The 19,802-nt window shown below is 31.9% G+C and overlaps 1 protein-coding gene across 10 annotated transcripts in view; it reads left to right on the top strand.

Annotated features, from left to right (window-relative positions):
- Positions 1 to 19,802, top strand: part of NBEAL1 (neurobeachin like 1) — a 129,289-nt gene that overhangs the window by 82,277 nt on the left and 27,210 nt on the right. For 9 of the 10 annotated variants that reach the window (XM_045507987.2, XM_074364149.1, XM_074364152.1 and 6 more), the window contains 9 exons: positions 1,801 to 1,927; positions 6,166 to 6,314; positions 6,927 to 7,060; positions 8,683 to 8,784; positions 10,243 to 10,338; positions 10,742 to 10,866; positions 12,992 to 13,132; positions 15,873 to 16,003; positions 18,464 to 18,573. In XM_045507987.2, coding sequence (XP_045363943.1) covers positions 1,801 to 1,927; positions 6,166 to 6,314; positions 6,927 to 7,060; positions 8,683 to 8,784; positions 10,243 to 10,338; positions 10,742 to 10,866; positions 12,992 to 13,132; positions 15,873 to 16,003; positions 18,464 to 18,573 — 1,115 coding nt within the window. The remainder of the gene's footprint in view (positions 1 to 1,800; positions 1,928 to 6,165; positions 6,315 to 6,926; positions 7,061 to 8,682; positions 8,785 to 10,242; positions 10,339 to 10,741; positions 10,867 to 12,991; positions 13,133 to 15,872; positions 16,004 to 18,463; positions 18,574 to 19,802) is intronic. The other variant, XM_074364157.1, reaches the window with a different exon arrangement.

The raw sequence follows: 19,802 nt of genomic DNA, 5'->3' as shown, positions 1-19,802 counted from the left end.
AGTAGCTCCATTAAATAAATAAATAAATGTAATTACCCACCCCCACAAAAATAACAACAAAGTATATATTTAATTATGTATATAATGATGCTTTCCCACCTGTATTTCTAATTCTTACCTGCCTTTTGAACTTGAGACCAAGGTTTCCACTGCCTGTTGGGATACCTCTTCCATGTAACATTTCTGAAACTGAATCCATTATCTTTTCTCATGTGTCTGCTCCTCATCCTAGATGTGGCTTCTCCTGTGTCTTATGTTATAGTTATCATCGCCTCCACTCATTAGTTACTCAAATTTAAATAATTATTATTAACTATAAGCCCATCCTTATCTTATCCCTCTTAATCTCCTACACATAATTGCTCTTTAGGTACAATGTCCTTTTTTTTTTAACAATATCCTTTTAATACTGTCTCTTACATATATTTTAGGTGTTTTTCCTTATTTTTATTCCCTTTGCTATTGCCATGGTTTAGGTTTAGCTGGATTCTGTCTTCTCCCAAACTTGGAATAGTTTTCCCAATGGGCTTCCTTGCCTGCAGTCCTTCCCATCCTCAGTATATTCACCAGAGTTTTAGTTTACACTCTTAAGAGTACTGTTTCATCCATGTACATGAAGTCAGTTTTCAGTTTGTATCAGATTATTGAGTTCCTGCTTTTCAGGTTTATTGCATAATCATGTACTTTGTTTAACTAAATGTTTAACAATAAATTTTTGCTTGCATTAGACCATAGGGGAAAATATGTTCAGTAGAAATAGTTACTTGTTCTAGGGAAAGTATGAGCCAGTAATTCCTAGTATAGGGGAAGATATGATGGAAGCAGATTTATAAATAAGAATGCAGCTGTACATTGGTTACTTCATTTTACATGTCAGAGCAATGATACCGTTTGAGAAACTAAGGGACGTTTTGTTATCTGTATAGTGTTTTGTTGTTTAGCATGAATTATTTTTATTTTCCACAAATGAAATACTTTATTCATAGTTAAATATATAAATTTTTCCAGTCCTGCCTATTAATTATACATATATTTTTATTACAGTTCTTTTGCCACTCAGATAATTGAGAGATGAATGTACAATAATAATAGCTACCATTTATTTTATGTGTGTTGTGATGTATCTCCATTTCACAGTTAAAAAGCATAGATTCAGAGGGGTCATATGGTTAGTAAATGGTAGAACAGAATTTGAATCTAGTTTTACCAATTCACAACCCATGTTCTTTCCACTTTGCTAGCCCTACCTTTTTATATAATGCATCATTCATTACATTTGATGAATATATATGTATCGGAATTATCTGTTAAATTCCCTGTACTCCAGAAAGGAACACTTTGGCCCTTAGTCTGTGTATTATCTTGCAGTTAAAGACAATTTGTCACACTGTTTCTAAATATTTCTTTAGTACAAATGCACAGTAAAAATAATTCTGTTGAATTAATGTACTGAAAATAATTTTCTTTCAATTAGTTATTGGTATCCTTTAGCAGTAAATGTGATTAAAGAGATTACTTGGCCTATTTCTGAAACATAAATAATACCATCATTAAAAATAGATACCATATTTTTGAGACAATTCCTTTTATTATGTGTAAAAAGTCACAGTGAAACAGCATAGATTACTCTAAATCATGTATTAAAACTTTTCTGTAGTAAATTGCTTTTTTAGAAAATTTCAAGTACCTTCTTTATTTGTAATACATACTATTATCGTATAATTGACAATCAGAAATTACAGGACTATGATAATGGGTTTTTTTTACTTTGTGTTTAACAGACATTTTGTGTTTAAACAGGCATCCAGCACTCACAGCCTTCCAGTGATTCATTGCTTTTGGAAGTAGTGAAACAAGTAAAAGTTAGTGATCTGGAGGAAGATAAATTAGATCTTCCTGAAGAGGAAATAACAAGCAGAGTAAATATGTATGTATAAGTACTTGAAAGAATTTCAAATTATTTTATTCTGAGAAATGGGATTGTAAAATTGTGGAATACATTAGCTTGAAATTCTAATACATATATTTCCAGGGACCAGCAGTTAATACTCTGTCTACCAGGTGTTGAGTCTATTAGTGTTAACAAACTATTGAAGAAGGCTTCTTAGAACTCTGTTAATTTGGAGCTAGACTTTGAAATTAGAAAGTATTTTGAGCTGAATGACAATGAAAACGTAATATATCAGACTTATGGGACACAGCCAGTGTTCTGACGTGTTTAGTTGGAAAGTACAGCATGAAATATAAACTCTTTAGTAATAGGAAGAAATTAGAAAAATAAAAGCAGAAATCCATGAAAGAGAAAGTTAAAAAACAGAAAGATCAAAGAAAACAAAAGCTAGCTTTTTAAAAATCAGATAACCAAACAATAAACCTCTAGCCAAACAGCTTAGGAAAGAAAGACAACATAAATTACCAGTACCAGAAATGAAAGAGAAGATAACACTACAAACATTAAAATGATTAACAAGAAATATATTAAAAAGAAATGACAACTTGATAGGGAGAGTATAGCTTATAGCTCAGTGGCAGAGTGCATACTTAGCATGCACGAGCTCCTGGGTTTAAGACCCAGTACCTCCATTAAAAAAAAACAAAAAACCTAATAATAAATAAATAAACCTAACTACCTCCCCCCACCCAAAAAGAAGAAAAAAAAAAGAAATGACAACTTTATGCCAGTAAATTTGACAACCTTAATGAAATGGAAAAATTCCTTGAAAAATATAAAAATTACCAAACCTCTCACAGGAAATAATATATAAACTGAATAACTTTAGATATATTTTAAAATTCTGAATTATTTTTTGTTTACTTTTTATTGAAATATAGTTAATTTACAGTGTTATTTAGTTTCTGGTATACAGCATGGTGGTGATTCAGTTATACATACATATTTCTTTTCATATCCTCTTCCATTGTAGTTTATTACAAGATATTGAATATAATTCCCTGTACTATACAGTAGGTCCTTGTTTATTTATTTTATATATAGTATTATGTATCTGTTAATCACAAACTCCTAACTTATCCCTCCCCCCACACCTTCTCCTTTGGTGACTGTAAACTTGTTTTCTATGTTTGTGAGTCTGTTTCTGTTTTGTAAATAAGTTCATTTGTATCATTTTTTTACATTCCACATATAAGTGATATATAATATTTGTCTTTGTCTGACTTACTTCACTTAGTATGATAATCTCTAGGTCCATCCATGTTGCCTCCAATGGTATTATTTCATTCTTATGGCTGAGTAAAAATATATTCACTTTCTTATCTCTCCTTTGTGTTATTATTACTATAAATATTAAACTTTTATTGGTTTTAAACTCAACAATACAGTTTAATATTGTTACTGTTTTATGTACTTGTCTTTTAATCAGTTAAGTGAAAAAAGGAAAACTATATAGTTATGCTTCTCTTTGTATTTGCCTACATAACTACACTTATACACCTTATTTCTTGACATACTTTCAGATTGCCATCTGATGCCATTTCCTTTCTACCTGAAAGACTTCCCTTAGTATTTCTTGTAAGGAAAGTCTTTAAGCCACAAATTTTCTCTATCTTTTATTATCTGTGGAGATCTTTATTTTGCTTTCATTTTTGCCTACTTTTAAAAAAACTGAGATATATTTTTTGAAATTGAGATTTATATAACATACAAGGAAATCTTGTACCTTTTGGTGGTCAGTCCCAATTTCCCCACCCCACATCCTCTGGCAATCACTAATTGACTTTCTTTTTCTATGGATTTAACATTTTCAACTTTTCATGTATTTCATACACTAGGTTTCCTTTTATATCTAGCTTTTTTCATTTTCATTCAGTGTAATGTTTCCAGGGTTCATCCATGTAGTAGCGTGTAATAGTACTTCATTCTTTTTTTTGGCCGAATAATATTCCATTATATGGGTATACCACTTTTGTTTATCCCTTCATCAGTTGATAGAATTTACATTGTTTCCTTTTTTTTTTTTTGGCTATTATGAATAATACCATAAATTTTTGTGTCAACATATGTTTTCCGTTATCTTGGGTATAAAACTAGGAGTTAATTTTCTGATCATATGGTAATTCTATATTTAACATTTTGAAGAATTATGAAACTGTTTTCACAATGACTACACCATTTTACATTCCCCCAAGCAATGTATGACAGTTTTAATAACTCCAAATCTACCCCAACTTTTGTTATTCTATTTTTTTAATTTATTGTATCATCCTAGAAGATATGAGGTGCTATCATGTGATTTTAATTTGCATTTCCCTAATAACTAATGATTCTGAGCAGCTTTTCATGTATTTGTTGGCCATTTATATGTCCTTTTTTTGAGAAATCTCTATTCAAATCCTTTGTTCATTTTTTAATTGGGTTGTCTTTTGGTTATTGAGTTTCAGAGGTTCTTTACATATTTTAGGAACAAATTCTTTATTAGATACAAAATTTGCAAAGATTTTCTTCCATTGAATGGTTTTTTCAATTTGTTGTTGGTATCCTTTGATGCACAAAAGTTTTAAATTTTGATGAAGTTCTGTTTATTTTTTTCTAAGAGTTTAAGATTTTATCTCTTATATTAGGTCTTTGATCTGTTTTGTGTTAAGTTTTTTATACAGTGTGATATAAGGGTCCGTATTAATTCTTTTACATATGATTCTGGTTGTCCCAGCACCATTGCTTTCTCTTTTGAAGGATAGTTTTGCTGTATATAGAATTCTTATTAAGCAGTTTTTGTCCTTTCAACATTTTGAACATTGAATGTGAATATCATTCCACTACCTTCTGGTTTCCATTGTTTCTCATGAGAAGTGTGTTATTAAATTTTTTATGATGTCCTATTTGTGATAGTTTACTCTATTCCTTTTGTCTTTTGCTTTCACCACCTTGGCTTTTTGTCCGTGTATATTTTTTGTATTTATCCAACTTGGAATTCATTGAGCTTCCTGGATGTCTAAGTTAATTTTTTTCATATTTGAGAAGTTGCCAGCGTTATTTTTTCAAATATGCTTGGACCCTTTTAATCTGTCTCCTTTTCATATTATATTAACTGTATGTGTGTGTGTGTGTGTGTATATATATATAAAACTGAATCACTATGCTGTCCACTAGAAATTAGCACATTGTAAACTGACCATACTTCAATTTAAAAAAAATTTAAATAAAATAAAGTGCAAATGAGAAGCCCAAACTCTTTCTTTCATAGAATATGAGTAACTTACTCTCTTGGGTCACTTATTTCTCTATTCCATCACTGTAAATATTGGAATTTCACTGTTGAGGAAAATATTCTTAGTTTTTTTAAGCTTAAGTTAAGGGTTGCAATATTACCAGTTAGAATGGTTATACTTGTAGAACTTCCTCATGGAAATCCATTGGAAACAAAATTAGATTTAGTCATTGCTATCCTGGAAATGAGGCATATGTGAAATATCTAGGACTAAAGAGCAGCTGGCTTAAAGGGTTTACTTGAGTAACATGCCATGAGCAATAGGCGTTCTCACTTCTATACCTGGCAGTTAAAAGTCACTTTGGCCACCAGAAGGCTGTCACCAGTTATTCCCTACAGTAAGCATAAGAGGTAGCAGCCCTCCAAATACAAGATGAGTTCACTTTAAGTATGGTGTGGAAATAGTAGCTCATTGTATTATCTCCATTTCTACTGTCAGGGGGTGCTATGATGATCCTCTCATTTTTGTTGTTCTCAAAAAGTCTCATTTTACAGTTTAAGAAACAATCATAATTAGTACTTCTACTGATTACTTATGAAACACCACTAATGATGCAGTCCTTTATACACAGATTCATGTATTCCGTGGGTCAGTTCATGTCTCCCATATATAACTGAAAAACATGACCAGTATTGCTGCATATTTGAACTGTCCGCTGCCAGTAGTATTAAACATTCACTATACTTTGGTTTAGTGAATCATATACAATTAAAATGTAAAATATGTTTTTTAAACTTAGTTATTGGGTAATAAGTATATTTGGATAATATTTAAGTAATTTAATATGCAGTGAAATTTTTTTAATATAAAATTCAAGTGCTCTTTCTTGAACAGTGATTTTTATAGACATGAGATGCATATTTGGATATGACGCTCTTTTCTGTTTACACAGAGTTCACTGTTGGATGTTTTTTGTTTGGTTGGTATTTGTTTGTACAGTGATGAGAAAGAAGAACAGGATCAAAAAGAAAAATTGGTGTTGTCAGAAGACTGTGAACTCATTACAATAATTGACATAATTCCTGGCAGATTAGAAATCACTACTCAACACATTTACTTCTATGATGGCAGCATTGAAAAAGAAGATGGTGAGGAGGTCTGGGGGAATAATTTCTGTTGTTCAATAGTTAAGTATCCAGTTTATCAATCATTGATGAGAAGAAAGTAATAAGGTGAGACTGTGAAATTGTAGTCTATCGTGTAAACGGAGAAATGAAAAGTCAGTATGGGATTAAATTTATTATTCAGCAATATACTGAAAAGAATGCTTTTTTATTATCAGTGTTCTTAAAAAGGTTTGGCTAGGGGGATTGTTATAAACTGAAGTTATAAAATGCAATCTTAGTTTTATTTGTATGTACACTTATTCCTATAGGCTGCTCACCTAACCCTTTATGTGAAAATAAAAGGATTTGAATCTATGCTGCCAACATAAAGAGAAAAGGAAAAATGTTTTTTAAGATGTAACATTCAGAGTTATGCTTTATTCTAATGGGAAGGAAGTAGAAAAGCTATAGAATTTTTAAATAGGTTTGAAAGAAACAATTTAAACGTCCAATAAATTTAACAAATAGTTTTTATCATACAGAAATTGAGTTCCTTTTCCCTAAGTGCTACTTTTGTCAGGAAGTAGGAGATATCTTCCTCGTAGCATGAGTAACTTTATATGATACCCTAGTCAAGATTTTTTCTGTTTTCAGGAGTAGGCTTCGATTTCAAGTGGCCTCATTCTCAGGTTCGAGAGATTCACCTACGGCGGTACAACTTAAGGAGGTCAGCCCTTGAGATTTTTCATGTTGACCAATCCAACTACTTTCTCAATTTCAAAAAAGAGGTTTGTAAGATGCTGCCTTTCTGGAAACCCCACACTATTAGTTTGAAATAATTCTCCAAATAGTGAGCGTTAATGAAACCTCAGACCCGACTCTTTCATCAAGTCAAAATATTAGGGAAAAAATACATACTTTTAGGGCTAAGCAATATATGAATTTTTGTTGAGATTTATGTTTGAGTATTTGGTTGATGTTTGTTTTCAGTTTTTATGTATAGGTAAATAAATAAGTCAGTAGAATATTGAGTGTCAGCCAATAGGTGTCAGTATCCAAGTGTGAAAGAATATGCAATATATATGTGATATAACTGGATTTATGAAATTACACTGAGTTCAATTTGACAATAATTGGTCATGTGTAATTAGGAAGAAAGATAATGGAGCATGTAATTTTTTCTAGGAATACAGTAAATTCTTAAATAGTGTAAGTGGTTTGAGATTGCCGCTGAAGCCAGGTTACCTGGGTCCAAGACCGTTCTACCACCAGCTATATAACCTTTGGCCCATTTCTTACCCCCAGGCGTCCTTCCCTCTGTCATATACTTGAGGTCAGTCTTGCATCACAGTCTGATTGCTCTTTCCACCTTGCCTAGCTTTCTCTCCATTTTTTCCTATTAAATTTTTTCCTATTTATTTCCTAATAAAATTCTGCATCTTCAGTTCTATCTTAGCACCTGCTTCTCGGATGACCTGGATTAGCACAGTCAATAACTAAGTTTCTGTTCATTTGTGGGATCCAGGTTTATTTATAGATGATTCCATTCAAACCGTTAAAGGGCATTTTTCTATTTTTACAAAAGGATAACTTTTTACTATTAAACATAAATTTTCCCATGTAGGAAAATACAATGCATTGGTTTTTTAGAAAGCTATGTCATGTAATTAAACCAAACATGCTCCTGTTCAATAGTGTGTGTTTGTGTATAGCTTTTAAAGTACATTTGTATGTAGTATCTAATCTTAACAACCTTCAGATTAAATATGACAAATTCCATTACTTTTTTCTTATAGATGAGGAAACAAGTTCAGAGATGAATTTTATTACTTTGCATTTGTATATCCCTGAATAATTCATAAAACTCGTAACAGTAGAGATTATTATATTTAATATGCAAATGAGACTCAGTAAATTAATTGATTTGCCACAATGATCAGTAAATGACAACTAAATATGAACTAGAAGTGAGTTAATTTTCTGATTCTTCAAAGTCTGAAGGTTATTCCATTAGATACTATAATGTTCTAAAATAAAAATACATGTCGTGACTTCATTAAGCCTGGTATAACAGAGAAGTTAAAATCAATCCTCTATTTATGTGAAATGTTCAGAATAGCCAAATTTGTAGTGACAAAGTACTATAGTGGTTGTCAGGGGATGGGAGGGAGTGGAAATTGGGAAGTGAGTAAGTATATAGTTTCTTTTGGGGATGATGAGAACATTCCAAAGTTAGATGAAGTGCATGGTTTGCACAACTGTGAGTATACAGAAAAGCCCAATAAATTGTATACTTAGAAGGGTGAATTTTATGATATGTGAATTATATCATGATAAATCTATTAATAAAGCCATAATCCTGGTTTGTCTTGATGAATTTTTAAGCCACAAAATGTTCTTTTTTTTATAGGTTAGAAACAAAGTATATAGCAGACTGTTGTCACTTCATTCTCCAAATAGTTATGGAACCAGATCACCACAGGAGTTATTCAAAACGTCAGGATTGACACAGGTAGGAAATTTTAACAGTCACTGTTCTGGTGTTTATTTTGTATCTCAGACTTTTGCTTTAAAGTAAGACTCCCTTCTTCTGATTATTTTATTTTGATTTTACAACTGCTGTTCTTCCATTCAAATTGATCTTTTGAATTACCTTTGAATCTTTCTGTTTCCCTCACACATAAGGTACTCTGTCCTTCAGCTCCCATATCATTCAGTTCATGGGCATATCTAATGAGTTCCTCATTGTTAATAATGTTCTTTAAAAAAAAATGACGTGGGTTTTTTTTCCTTAATAATAAAAATATAATCCACGCACAAGAAAAAATGAGAAACTACAAAAGACACCATGGAACAAAGGTAGAAAGAAAAAAAAATCTTTGCCAATCCTTCCATCTGCCAAAGCTAACTAATGCTTTCATGTATTTTATCCTCACATATATCCCAACATCTCTTGAGTTTGTACTGACAAAATCCAAGAAAGTGCGATTCTGTTTTGCTTTCCAAGGTTGTTAGTAGTCTCCTTGTTAGAGTCTCTGCCTCTTGGCTCTCTTTCCTCCTACAAACGCATTAACCTTAACCTTAACTGTTATCTTGTTCAAAAGCCATCAGCAATTCTTTTCTGTTGTTTATGGAGTAAATGTTATTTAATGAAGTACATTCCCTGCTTTCTGTGGAGTAAACTTCATTCACTAAAGTACTGATTCCTCACTTTGGCACTTGAGTACAATTATAATTGGGCTTTCTATAAAATCTACGTACCTAGATTCATTTCTCACCATTTCCCATAAGTATGTCTTTTGCTTAAGGCACACAGTGAACTTAAAGGTGAATGTTAATCTGTCAGTAAAATTCTCAAGCATACTCATACTGTGTAGAGCAATTCGTCAGCTGGGTATAATAAGGTGTTTAAAAGAAAATAATGACTATGTCTTTCTTTAGAAAATTTTGTATCTATTATAGCAAAATTCCATCTACCATTGCTATATGTATAAGGGTAGTTTTCTAAGCATAATTAACATAATGTTTATTTCAAATTTATAGATCATTTTAGTACAATAAGATATTGATTTTTTTAAATGTGTATGCTTAACGAAAATTTCAATTTATGACAGAAGTTTCAGTTTTGGGCATTCCTTCTAGTATTAAATTTTTAAGGATAAAATCAAGTAAAATATTTTTAATTGAAAAGATTTAATTCTTATGAAGACTTTTTAGACTGTAGTGTCTGATTTATATTGAACATTCTTCTCCTTTTCTAGAGACCAATTTTTAAAAAATAGTGAATTTAGGAAAAATATATTGATTTTTATCTCCCTGTTAAATCTTTATTAAAGCACCTTTCCTTTTATCAGGAAGATGATAGAGATAATAACGGGAACAAAAGATTCTGTTAGTGCTGTCAGTAGTAGTTACTGATTTCTAAGAGATATAGGTTAATTTTGATTTTTTCTTTTTTTGTGCTGTCTAGAAATGGGTGAACAGGGAGATGTCAAATTTTGACTACCTCATTCAATTAAATACAATGGCTGGACGAACCTATAATGACCTTGCGCAGTATCCTGTGGTGAGATTTATACAAATCTTATAAATATGGAGTTGTCTTTCACAGTGTTATAATACACAAAAGTATATGTGCATGATAGCTAGTTTTTATTTTTAAAAAGATATAAAATCTGTTTTTGCCTTTCTGTATATTTTCTACTCGCTATTTTCAAGAAGTATAAACATGAAGAGTATTTTAAAAATTAAAAACCTTTTTGCTTTCACTTCATTGAAAATATTCCAATGGAATTATAGGAAATTATGCTTCTGGTTATTGAACTAAAGATGAATAGACATTTGCAACAGGGAAAAAACAGTTTTAAAGGCTATCCCTTTTTGTCTTTAGATAAGTATTTGAAATTAGATGTGAGGATAATAGCTTCTCTGGGAAGGAAATTCTAAATTGTAAATTGTGGCTCTTTTAGTTCCCCTGGATTTTACAAGATTATACTTCAGAAGAGTTGGATCTTAATAACCCATCTGTATTTCGTGATCTTTCCAAACCAATTGGGGTGGTTAATGATAAAAATGCCAAAGCCATGCGAGAAAAGTAAGTGCCTTTCATCTCTTTTGAAAAATACCCATAGCTTGTTTGAATTTGTATTGATTTCTCCTATGGCCAACCAAGTGTTACTTTTCTACAATGCACAACTACTTTTGAAAATCAGAGACTGAAAATTCCTTCAGTAAGTTTTCTTGAAATATATCAGTTGTCCTTCAAATATCTTAACTGTAACCTGTGTATTTCCCTTCTTTGCTGAATTTAAACTTATATTGCTTAGAATTTCTTTTCAACTCACAATAAGTGCGTGCTAAAGGGTAATAGATTCTTGAAATTTTTCTTCCCAAGTGTTTTAGACTTAATAACCTAGTAATCCAACATGTAAAAATATCCATGTAATGTAATATTTTGGTAGATATGAAATTAATAATACTAACCTATTGATTATTCACATTGTATAAGGTGAATAAAGAACAATGAAATATGTGGAATTTAGAAAATGGCATTTGAGTAAGGAAAGGAAATATTTATAGTTCCGTATATTTATGATTTACCCTGTAAATACCTCATAATTTTCTTTTATCCAAAGCAAGCTGCTGACAGGTGAAAGAATACTCTAATTTTAATTTCCCCTTTTTTCATGTGAACTGTGGGTGATTTGTCAGTTATGACTACTAATAATAAAGTCAAAGGCCTGTTTTGCAAACAAACTTAATTGTAGATTTATTTGTGAGTAGATGGTACATTATTTTCTTTCCTTCATATTCTTCCCAGTTTTTTTTTTTACCATGTTTAATATTTGATTTACTAATGGAATTTTGCTGTATATATATTACTTCACTGCCATTAGTCAAACTATTAACACTGCTTCACATAAATATGTATCATATAAATGACTTATTTTATTGATAAAGATTAGGTGTTTTAAATTTCAATAGTGTGTGTGTGTATATATATATATATATTTGTGTGTGAGGGGGGTACAAATGACTTTGACTTGAGAACTTTTTTTATTCTCCTGAATATTAATGATTTCTATGTAAAATGAAATTGACCTCAGTTTGATGAACTAATTAGTATTTTGGTTTAAAAATTTCAGGGGAAGGGTATAGCTCAAGCTGTAGAGCGCATGCTTAACATGCATGAGGTGCTGGGTTCAATCCCCAGTACCTTCCCTAAAAAAAAGATAAATAAATAAATAAACCTAATTAAAAAAAATTCAATGTTTATTGCTTCCAGAAAGCTGTCATTCTTATTTAGATTTTATACCCACTAATTCAGATGTCACCATTCAAAACAATTTACAATAGCAATGATGTTGCTTGCAGAAGTATATATATCCTTTGCTGTATATAATAATTCATATTAATAAGGGCTTCTGAAAAACTGTTTTAAGCAATGCAATGCAAGCATATGTCCTTTGCTAATAATCAGATTTAGACCTTCTTCCTGTCTACCATCTCCTTCTTTTGCCTTTAGATTATTAGACATTCATTTTCACAATTCTTGACTGACTTTTCATAGTTTTTTCCCATTACCTTGGCCACGAAAGGATGTCTAATTATCACATTGCTTATAATAGCAGAAAAGTAGAAGCAACCTAAATATCTAAAAGTAAGAAGTAGTTAAATTGTCATATATCTGGACATCTACTTGTTATACATACATGTACCTGTTAAAAATAGACTATTCGTTCTTTCATTTTGAAAGATATTAATAGAAAATCGTTAGATGAAAAATAAGTTGTCAACAATATAAATTAGCACTTTTATATTAAAATATATTTTATACTAAAATGTATATTATTTCATACATTAAGAATTGACAAGTGTTTGCCAAAATGTTCATATTAATTACCTTTGGGAAGTGCAGTTGTAATTGATTTTAAATTTCTTTATTTTTGGTTCTCTGTAGATTTCTAATTTATCTATAGTGAGGATGTATTATTGCATGATACAAAATTGTTCCAGAATCCAGAATTAGTGTTATTTTATTGTCCAGAAAAAAGTGTTAATAAAATTTTTTTCATTTCTTAACATGGTGTGATGATACAAATACATAGATAATGAAACATATTAAGGGCTTCTTAAAAGCTGTGTTTTAAGCAATGCAATGCAAATATATGTCCTTAATTTTACTATTGTGGTTATAAAACTGTAATTTCTTTTTTTAGATATGAAAATTTTGAGGATCCTATGGGAACTATTGATAAATTTCATTATGGTACTCACTATTCAAATTCTGCTGGGGTTATGCACTATCTTATTCGTACAGAACCATTCACCACCCTCCACATCCAGCTTCAGAGTGGAAGGTATGTTTTGGGGTAAATAAGCTATTTTCTTAAGACTATATGATAGTGTTGAAAACTCTTTGCCTTCTTGTCATGTACTGTATAACAGGGCCTTATCTTTTTTATTTTCCTCTATTAGGTTTTGATTCATATAATAACCCCTAGATAAAAGCAGCCAAACTAGTTTGAGAATGGGTTACTCAAACTGACTTAAACAAACGACTTTTAAGGAGAATTCTTTTTTACTGTTATTTAGTGTAGTTTTGTGATTTTTAACTGGATTTAGGAACCTACTGGAGATTTAGAGTTAGAACTGATTTAGGCCTTGATCCAAGACATCTACCAGAGATTTGAACCTAACAAATGCCTATGTAGTCCTCCTAAAAATATTTATTAATCAAGAGGGATAAAAATAGGGAAGAAAGAGGGCCCTTACATTATTAGTAGCAGCTGAAACAGTTCTGTGTACCATTGTATTATCATGTCACCTGTCAGTGTTATAACTTACCTAAGTTTCACATCTTCCTAATGACCCTAAAGAAACTAACTTATCCATGAATCCTCCATTCCCCAGTGTATTCTCCTGGTAGCTCTCTACTTATTTGCATTCTGTCTCCATGTTGCCTTATTCTTTAACATTATCATTTTGCCTTTCTACACAATCAATAACTATTAAACATTTCTATTCTACTCTTTTTCCATGTAACCTTTATCTTTCAGAATTAGCCTTGGTCCCTTATTCCTGTCTTTAATGTACTAGGCCTTGTCTTTCAAAAAGAGACTTTGTCCCAAAGATCACTACTCATCTCTAAATGTTACATTTGCCATGATGGTAGATAATTTTCCTTCCAGGAAAATATAACTGGGTCTTTTCAGCTTTTAATGATTTTACGAATAAATGACTTTTTAAATAAAGCTTCAAAAATAGATTTGGTTTTGTGCTTCAAAGAACACCGTCAAGAAAGTAAAAAGACAGCCCATTCACTGGGAGAAGATATTTGCATATTATAAATCTGATAAGGGATTTGTATCTAGAATATATAAAGAGACTTTATAATAGAATAATAAAAAGACTAGTGACCCAAATAAAAACTGGACAAAGGATCTTTATGGACATTTCTCCAAAGAAGATTACAAATGTCTAATAAACACTCGAAAAGATGATCAACATTGTTAATCATCAGGGAAATTCAAATCAAAACCAAATTGAGATACCTCTTTACACCCACAAGGGTAGCTAGAATCAAAAAAACAGGTAATATCCACTGTTAATGAGTATATTGTGAAATTGGAACACTTAAGTACTGCCAGTGGGAATGCAAAATGATGCAGCCTCTGTGGAAAACAGCCTGGCAGTTCTTTAAAAGGTTAAACACAGAATTACGATATGGCCCAGCAATTCCACTCCTAGATATATGCTTTACCTGAGGTAATTGAATACATATGTTCATACAATACATATGTTAAGTGCATATAAAAGCATTATTAATAATAGCCAAAATATGGAGACAACCCAAATGCCTATCAGCTGATAAAGGAATGAATAACATGTGGTATATCCATGCAATGGAATAAGATTGGTATATGCTACAATGTGGATCAACCTTGAAAGCAGTACGCTGAATAAAATAAGCCAGACACAAAATGACACATATTGTATGATTTACATGAAATGTCCAAAATAGACAGATCCACAGAGACAGAAAGTGATTAGTAGTTGCCCAGGGGTGGAGGTGGGATGAATGGAGAAAGACTGCTGTTAGATACAGGGTTTCTTTTTGAAGTGATGAAAATGGTCTAAAATTGATGATGGTGATGATTGCACAGCTGTGAATCTACTGGAAACCGTTGAATTGTTCGCTTAAAGAGGGTGAATCATATGTATATTTATTATATATAATTAAGCTGTTCTCCCTCACCCAAAGAAAAAGATTCTGCCATTAAAGCTGTACCTCTCCTTGAATTTGAATATAGCATTATTAGACTTTAGTGATGACCCAGTCATTGACTATCATTACATTCAAAGTTCTGCTAAGTTCAGCTCTGCTTCAAACCAAGATTGGTAGGCATAAAAAGAGTCATATTAGTCATCATTTGTCACTTAGGAAGTCATCACTTACAGAATAAATCCAGGAAAACAATATTAAAGGAAATGAAACAGAAGGAGTTTACACTGTTTGTGATTAACAAAAGCGTAATAAAATTGCAGCATGATCACTGGGCTTCTTTCAACCACAATGGGCCCATGATGGAACTTGAAAATACAGTTAAAATAAGATAATAGTATATGCAAGTAGAGTATAAACGCTTAGCCACAGAACTGTTTCCCTAACTCACCCTCTGGTTTTTAGCAGAAGAGTTTGTAAACATATTTATGTGTGAAGGATTAAAGCAGCAACATTCCTATAGATCTATTAACTACATATATTAATACCATAATAGTGATATTTCAACTCAGTAATTTAAAAATATCCAAATAATGTTTATTCACTTTCTATAATAAATTTCGCTCCGCAAAAATTACGCCATTTTCATCTATTTTAATTAAGATGATACTAGTGGTTAAAATTTTAGTATTTAGTTTCTGACAGCAAAATAAAAAAGATTATCATAAGGAGAGCAAATTGTGTTTTTAGACTTTAAAGAGAAAGAGTACATAAAGAGAAACTAATCATTAGGAAACCTGAAGGAAGTCTAAAGGTTTGTTTTACCTTTTGTTCCCATTCAGTATTCACTGTTCTTTTTCAATCTCCACATGCAGGTTTGACTGTGCAGACCGACAGTTCCATTCCATCCCTACTACCTGGCAGGCTCTCATGGACAATCCATATGATGTGAAGGAACTTATTCCTGAATTCTTCTATTTCCCAGAGTTTTTGGAAAATCAAAATCGTAAGAATTAGGAGATTAAAAATTATACTCAGCAAGTCACAATGGAGGATACTGAAAAAAGTCTTTCAGGACATTTTTGTGATGGCCTATAGATTATTTAAGGTTAATTCTGTCCCTGTGTTGTTCAGTGACAGTGCTTAACTGATGCCCAGGTACTAGTGTTACCTTCTAGGGAATTGCTACAGTGAACTAAGATAAATGAATCAAATTTGAATTGGTAAGAGAATTTATCAGAGTGTGTTGTTTACTAGAGAAGCAAAAATTACTATATGCTGTTTCAGCTATATAGTCTCGTGGGTTGTAAGTTTTTGAGTTTGATAAGATGAGGATTTATACCAGGGGTCAGCAAACTATAGGTTCATGGGCCAAATCTGTGGGCAGACTCATGTGTTTATAAATGAAGTTTTATTGGAATACAATCAGCCAATTTATTTACATCAACTGTAGCTGCTTTCATAGTATAATGGCAGATTTGAGTAGTTGCAACAGAGACCATAGGGCTCACAAAGCCAAAATGTTTATTCTATGATCCTTTGTAGAAGTTTGCTGACTCCTTTTAGAGCAGAAGACAGGAGGCAAATTGGGTATAAATTGCCACAATATTTGAAAAACTATAGTATGTTTTTGAGGAAGAGAATCATAGAGCAAAATACAGTGTTTAAAAATATTCAAATACTTTTTCTATGAGGTAGTTCTAGATTTATTTTAAGCACAAATAGGGAAATTGCCAAAATTGTTACTACTGGTGTTCTCTAGGGAAATTCCAGTGTCAAAGGGCCATTACCAACTTCTTTTTCCTCCCCTAGCATGTAATGTTAATGTTTAACCCTTTGCTTGCTCAGTCGAATTATTTGTCGACTCAGTCGAATTATTATGCCGGCGAGAGCATATCCAGGACTTCGTGACCTTTGATCACACACTCAGTGACAGGCTATTGGAGGCAAGGCATCTGATTCTCAGAGCAAGGTAGTTAGAATTGGTCACTTGCAGAAAATCAAGTGAAACTACTGATTGACTAAGTCTGATCCTAGACTCTTAGAGGACTGGGCTCTTCTAAAGCAGCGTATCTGGGATAGCAGGGATGAACAGATTAAATTTGGTTACAGAATTTTAGGTTTTCTTAGCTTGACAGTTTCTGGCATTCACCAGAGCTAATTGCTATCCTGAGCTACTGTCCTGGTGGCCTCCATTTCTAATTATACATTGCCTCTTTATTTGAAACAAGATGAGTGGGAAAAAGCAAAATATGTTAGTTAGAATAACAACAAATATTAACAAAACCAGCTCAAAATTGTACGAGCAAGACAATTTTAGTATTTTCCGTAATAAAAATCCTGAGATATGGTGGTTTCAGGTAGCTTAATAGCATCATCAAAGCCAGGTTCTTTCTGTATTTTTGCTCTGCTGTTGTAGGTGTTTTGGCTTTGTTCTTGGTTTGTTACTGTCATGATTACAAATGACTAAAGATGTTCTAGACATCACAGGCAGATACAACAGTGTCTTAGAAAGACATTGTTTCATTCTTGTTTTGTTTCTTAAGATTGAGAAACCCTTTTTGATAATCTCCCCTCACTGACCAGAGCTGGGTCATATATTAACTCCTACGCAGAAAGCATGAAATATAGGGCAGGGTGGAGATTTGAGTAAAATCAAGGTTCTGCTACCAGATAAGGAGGAATGACTGTCAGGTGGCCAACAATATATGCTGTATAGTTTTTGGGTTAAGGCCACAGACCCTATGTGTCCTGTCATCCTGTGTCATTTAAACATCTCTCAAACTCTGGGACACACTAATATTTTTAGGTTGCTTCTTAAATGAAGGTCTTTGGTATTAACACTTTTTTTTCCCCACCCTGAATGAACAAGAAAATCCCATCTTTAGGGACAACTTTGTCAAAACATCATATACTAAATATATGAACAAATCTTTATGATGTCTGTATCTACCTAAAATAGTGGTATATAAATATGTTGTTCTTCTATAAGACAAACTCGAGTGAGTTTAAGGTGTAAGTTACACTAAAAAGCTAGCTTTAAGTAGCTATATTTTATAAATTAACCATTAGAGGGACTATGTTAATTATTTTTAATGTAAGAAGAATGCTTGCTTACTACTGCATTTTTGTTCAGATCAAGGTTTCTATCATAACTATAATTTCCCCCACTTTTCTCAGCAAAAATAAATTATTAATCTGATTTATATTATAATAATTAATTTTAAACTATCTTATTTTTGTTTACCTTTTTAATCAACTGATAAAATATATTCTAATAGAGAAGAATTATTTTTACCTGTTCAGTAAATTTAGATCAAGAAGGGAACTTGATTCTCACCTTTCACTCTTAATAAAAGAAGGCAAAAAGCCTTCAGTTTTACTAAGGAATGTACCCTTTTATTTGTTATATGTGATTTAGTTAAATCTAAAATGATTTGATACATTTATGTTTTATATGTCTTAGAATTTAACTTGGGTCGTCTACAAGTTTCCAAAGAACTAGTAAATGATGTCATTCTTCCCAAATGGGCTAAGTCAGCTGAAGATTTCATCTATAAACATAGGAAAGCTCTGGTAAGATTTTTGTGTTTAGTTAGACAGATTAATAAGGTAAAGATGTATGTGTTTTCCAGAGGATGATGGAACAAAGTATATCTATGATTTTTTAAATTAATTTGTAACCCATCATGTATGCCTTTTTAGAAAGTATAATATAGTAATTTATTTTGAGGTTATGAATCTTCTAATATAGTAGTACAGTCCCATGTATATATAGCAAAAACAATTTCAGTTCTGTAAGATATATGCCTGTTGTATGTGAAGCTATTCCAGTCCCTAAGCTGGTGTAGTTTGTTTTACAGTTCCCATATTTGTTTCAAATCCAGCAAGGATAAGTATGGTTTTTTTTTTCCTTTGAAGGATTTCAGTAAGCTTTTAATAAGATAGTTAAATAAATCCTAAATGCCACTTAAAAATATTACTAGTTTTTAGCTAAATTTCTATTTTGGAATTGAAGGACTAGTGAGAGTTTAATGTTGATATTGTGTTATTATCTTGCAGATAATGTATTTTCCCCTACAATAGTCTACTTAGCTTTCCAGAACTGAAATGTTGCAGAATTTGAAACTAACTAGGCCAATACTTGGAAACATTGTCATTAGTACACAGTTTGTCAAATTTACAAAATTCAGGATTAGATTATAATATTTGTAAGTAATAACCCTATGCATGAATAAGGAATTGGGAAAAAAAATAAAACAATTCTGAAAAATAATCTGTTACTTTTTAGCTCATCAGGAACTTCTCAGATACTTTTCTCTGTGACATTAAGGATCTAGGACTTTAGGAAGACATACTCTTTATTAAAAAGATGTCCGAAGTTTGTGTTTCAGTTATCTATTGCTGTATAACAGACTATCCCAAAATTTAGTAGCTTAAAGCTGTAGCCATTTAATTATTTCTCTCACCTGAGTTCACTGGTCCCAGTTGGGCAGCTCTCCTGGGCTTGCTTAAGGTTCTCATACTCTTGAAGTCATATGGCAGCTGAGGTTGGAGTCATCTGGAGGCTTCACTGAGACACTGAGGTGCTGACTTTTCTCCCTCTCCCTTGTAGTCTCAGGATACCTCCTCGTCATACGGTCTTTCTAGCTGAGTAGCTACACTTCTTACATGGCAGCTCAAGGCTCCCCAAGAATGCAAAATTGGAAGCTTCTATACTTTCTTCAGGCTTTAGGCTGTCAACTGTCACAGTATCACTTTTGCCATCTTGTAATGGTTCAATAGTAACAGGATCAATGCAGATT

This window comes from Camelus bactrianus, chromosome 5, assembly GCF_048773025.1.
Source record: "Camelus bactrianus isolate YW-2024 breed Bactrian camel chromosome 5, ASM4877302v1, whole genome shotgun sequence".
Lineage (NCBI taxonomy): Eukaryota > Metazoa > Chordata > Mammalia > Artiodactyla > Camelidae > Camelus > Camelus bactrianus.
This window is presented reverse-complemented; position numbering and strand designations above follow the sequence as displayed.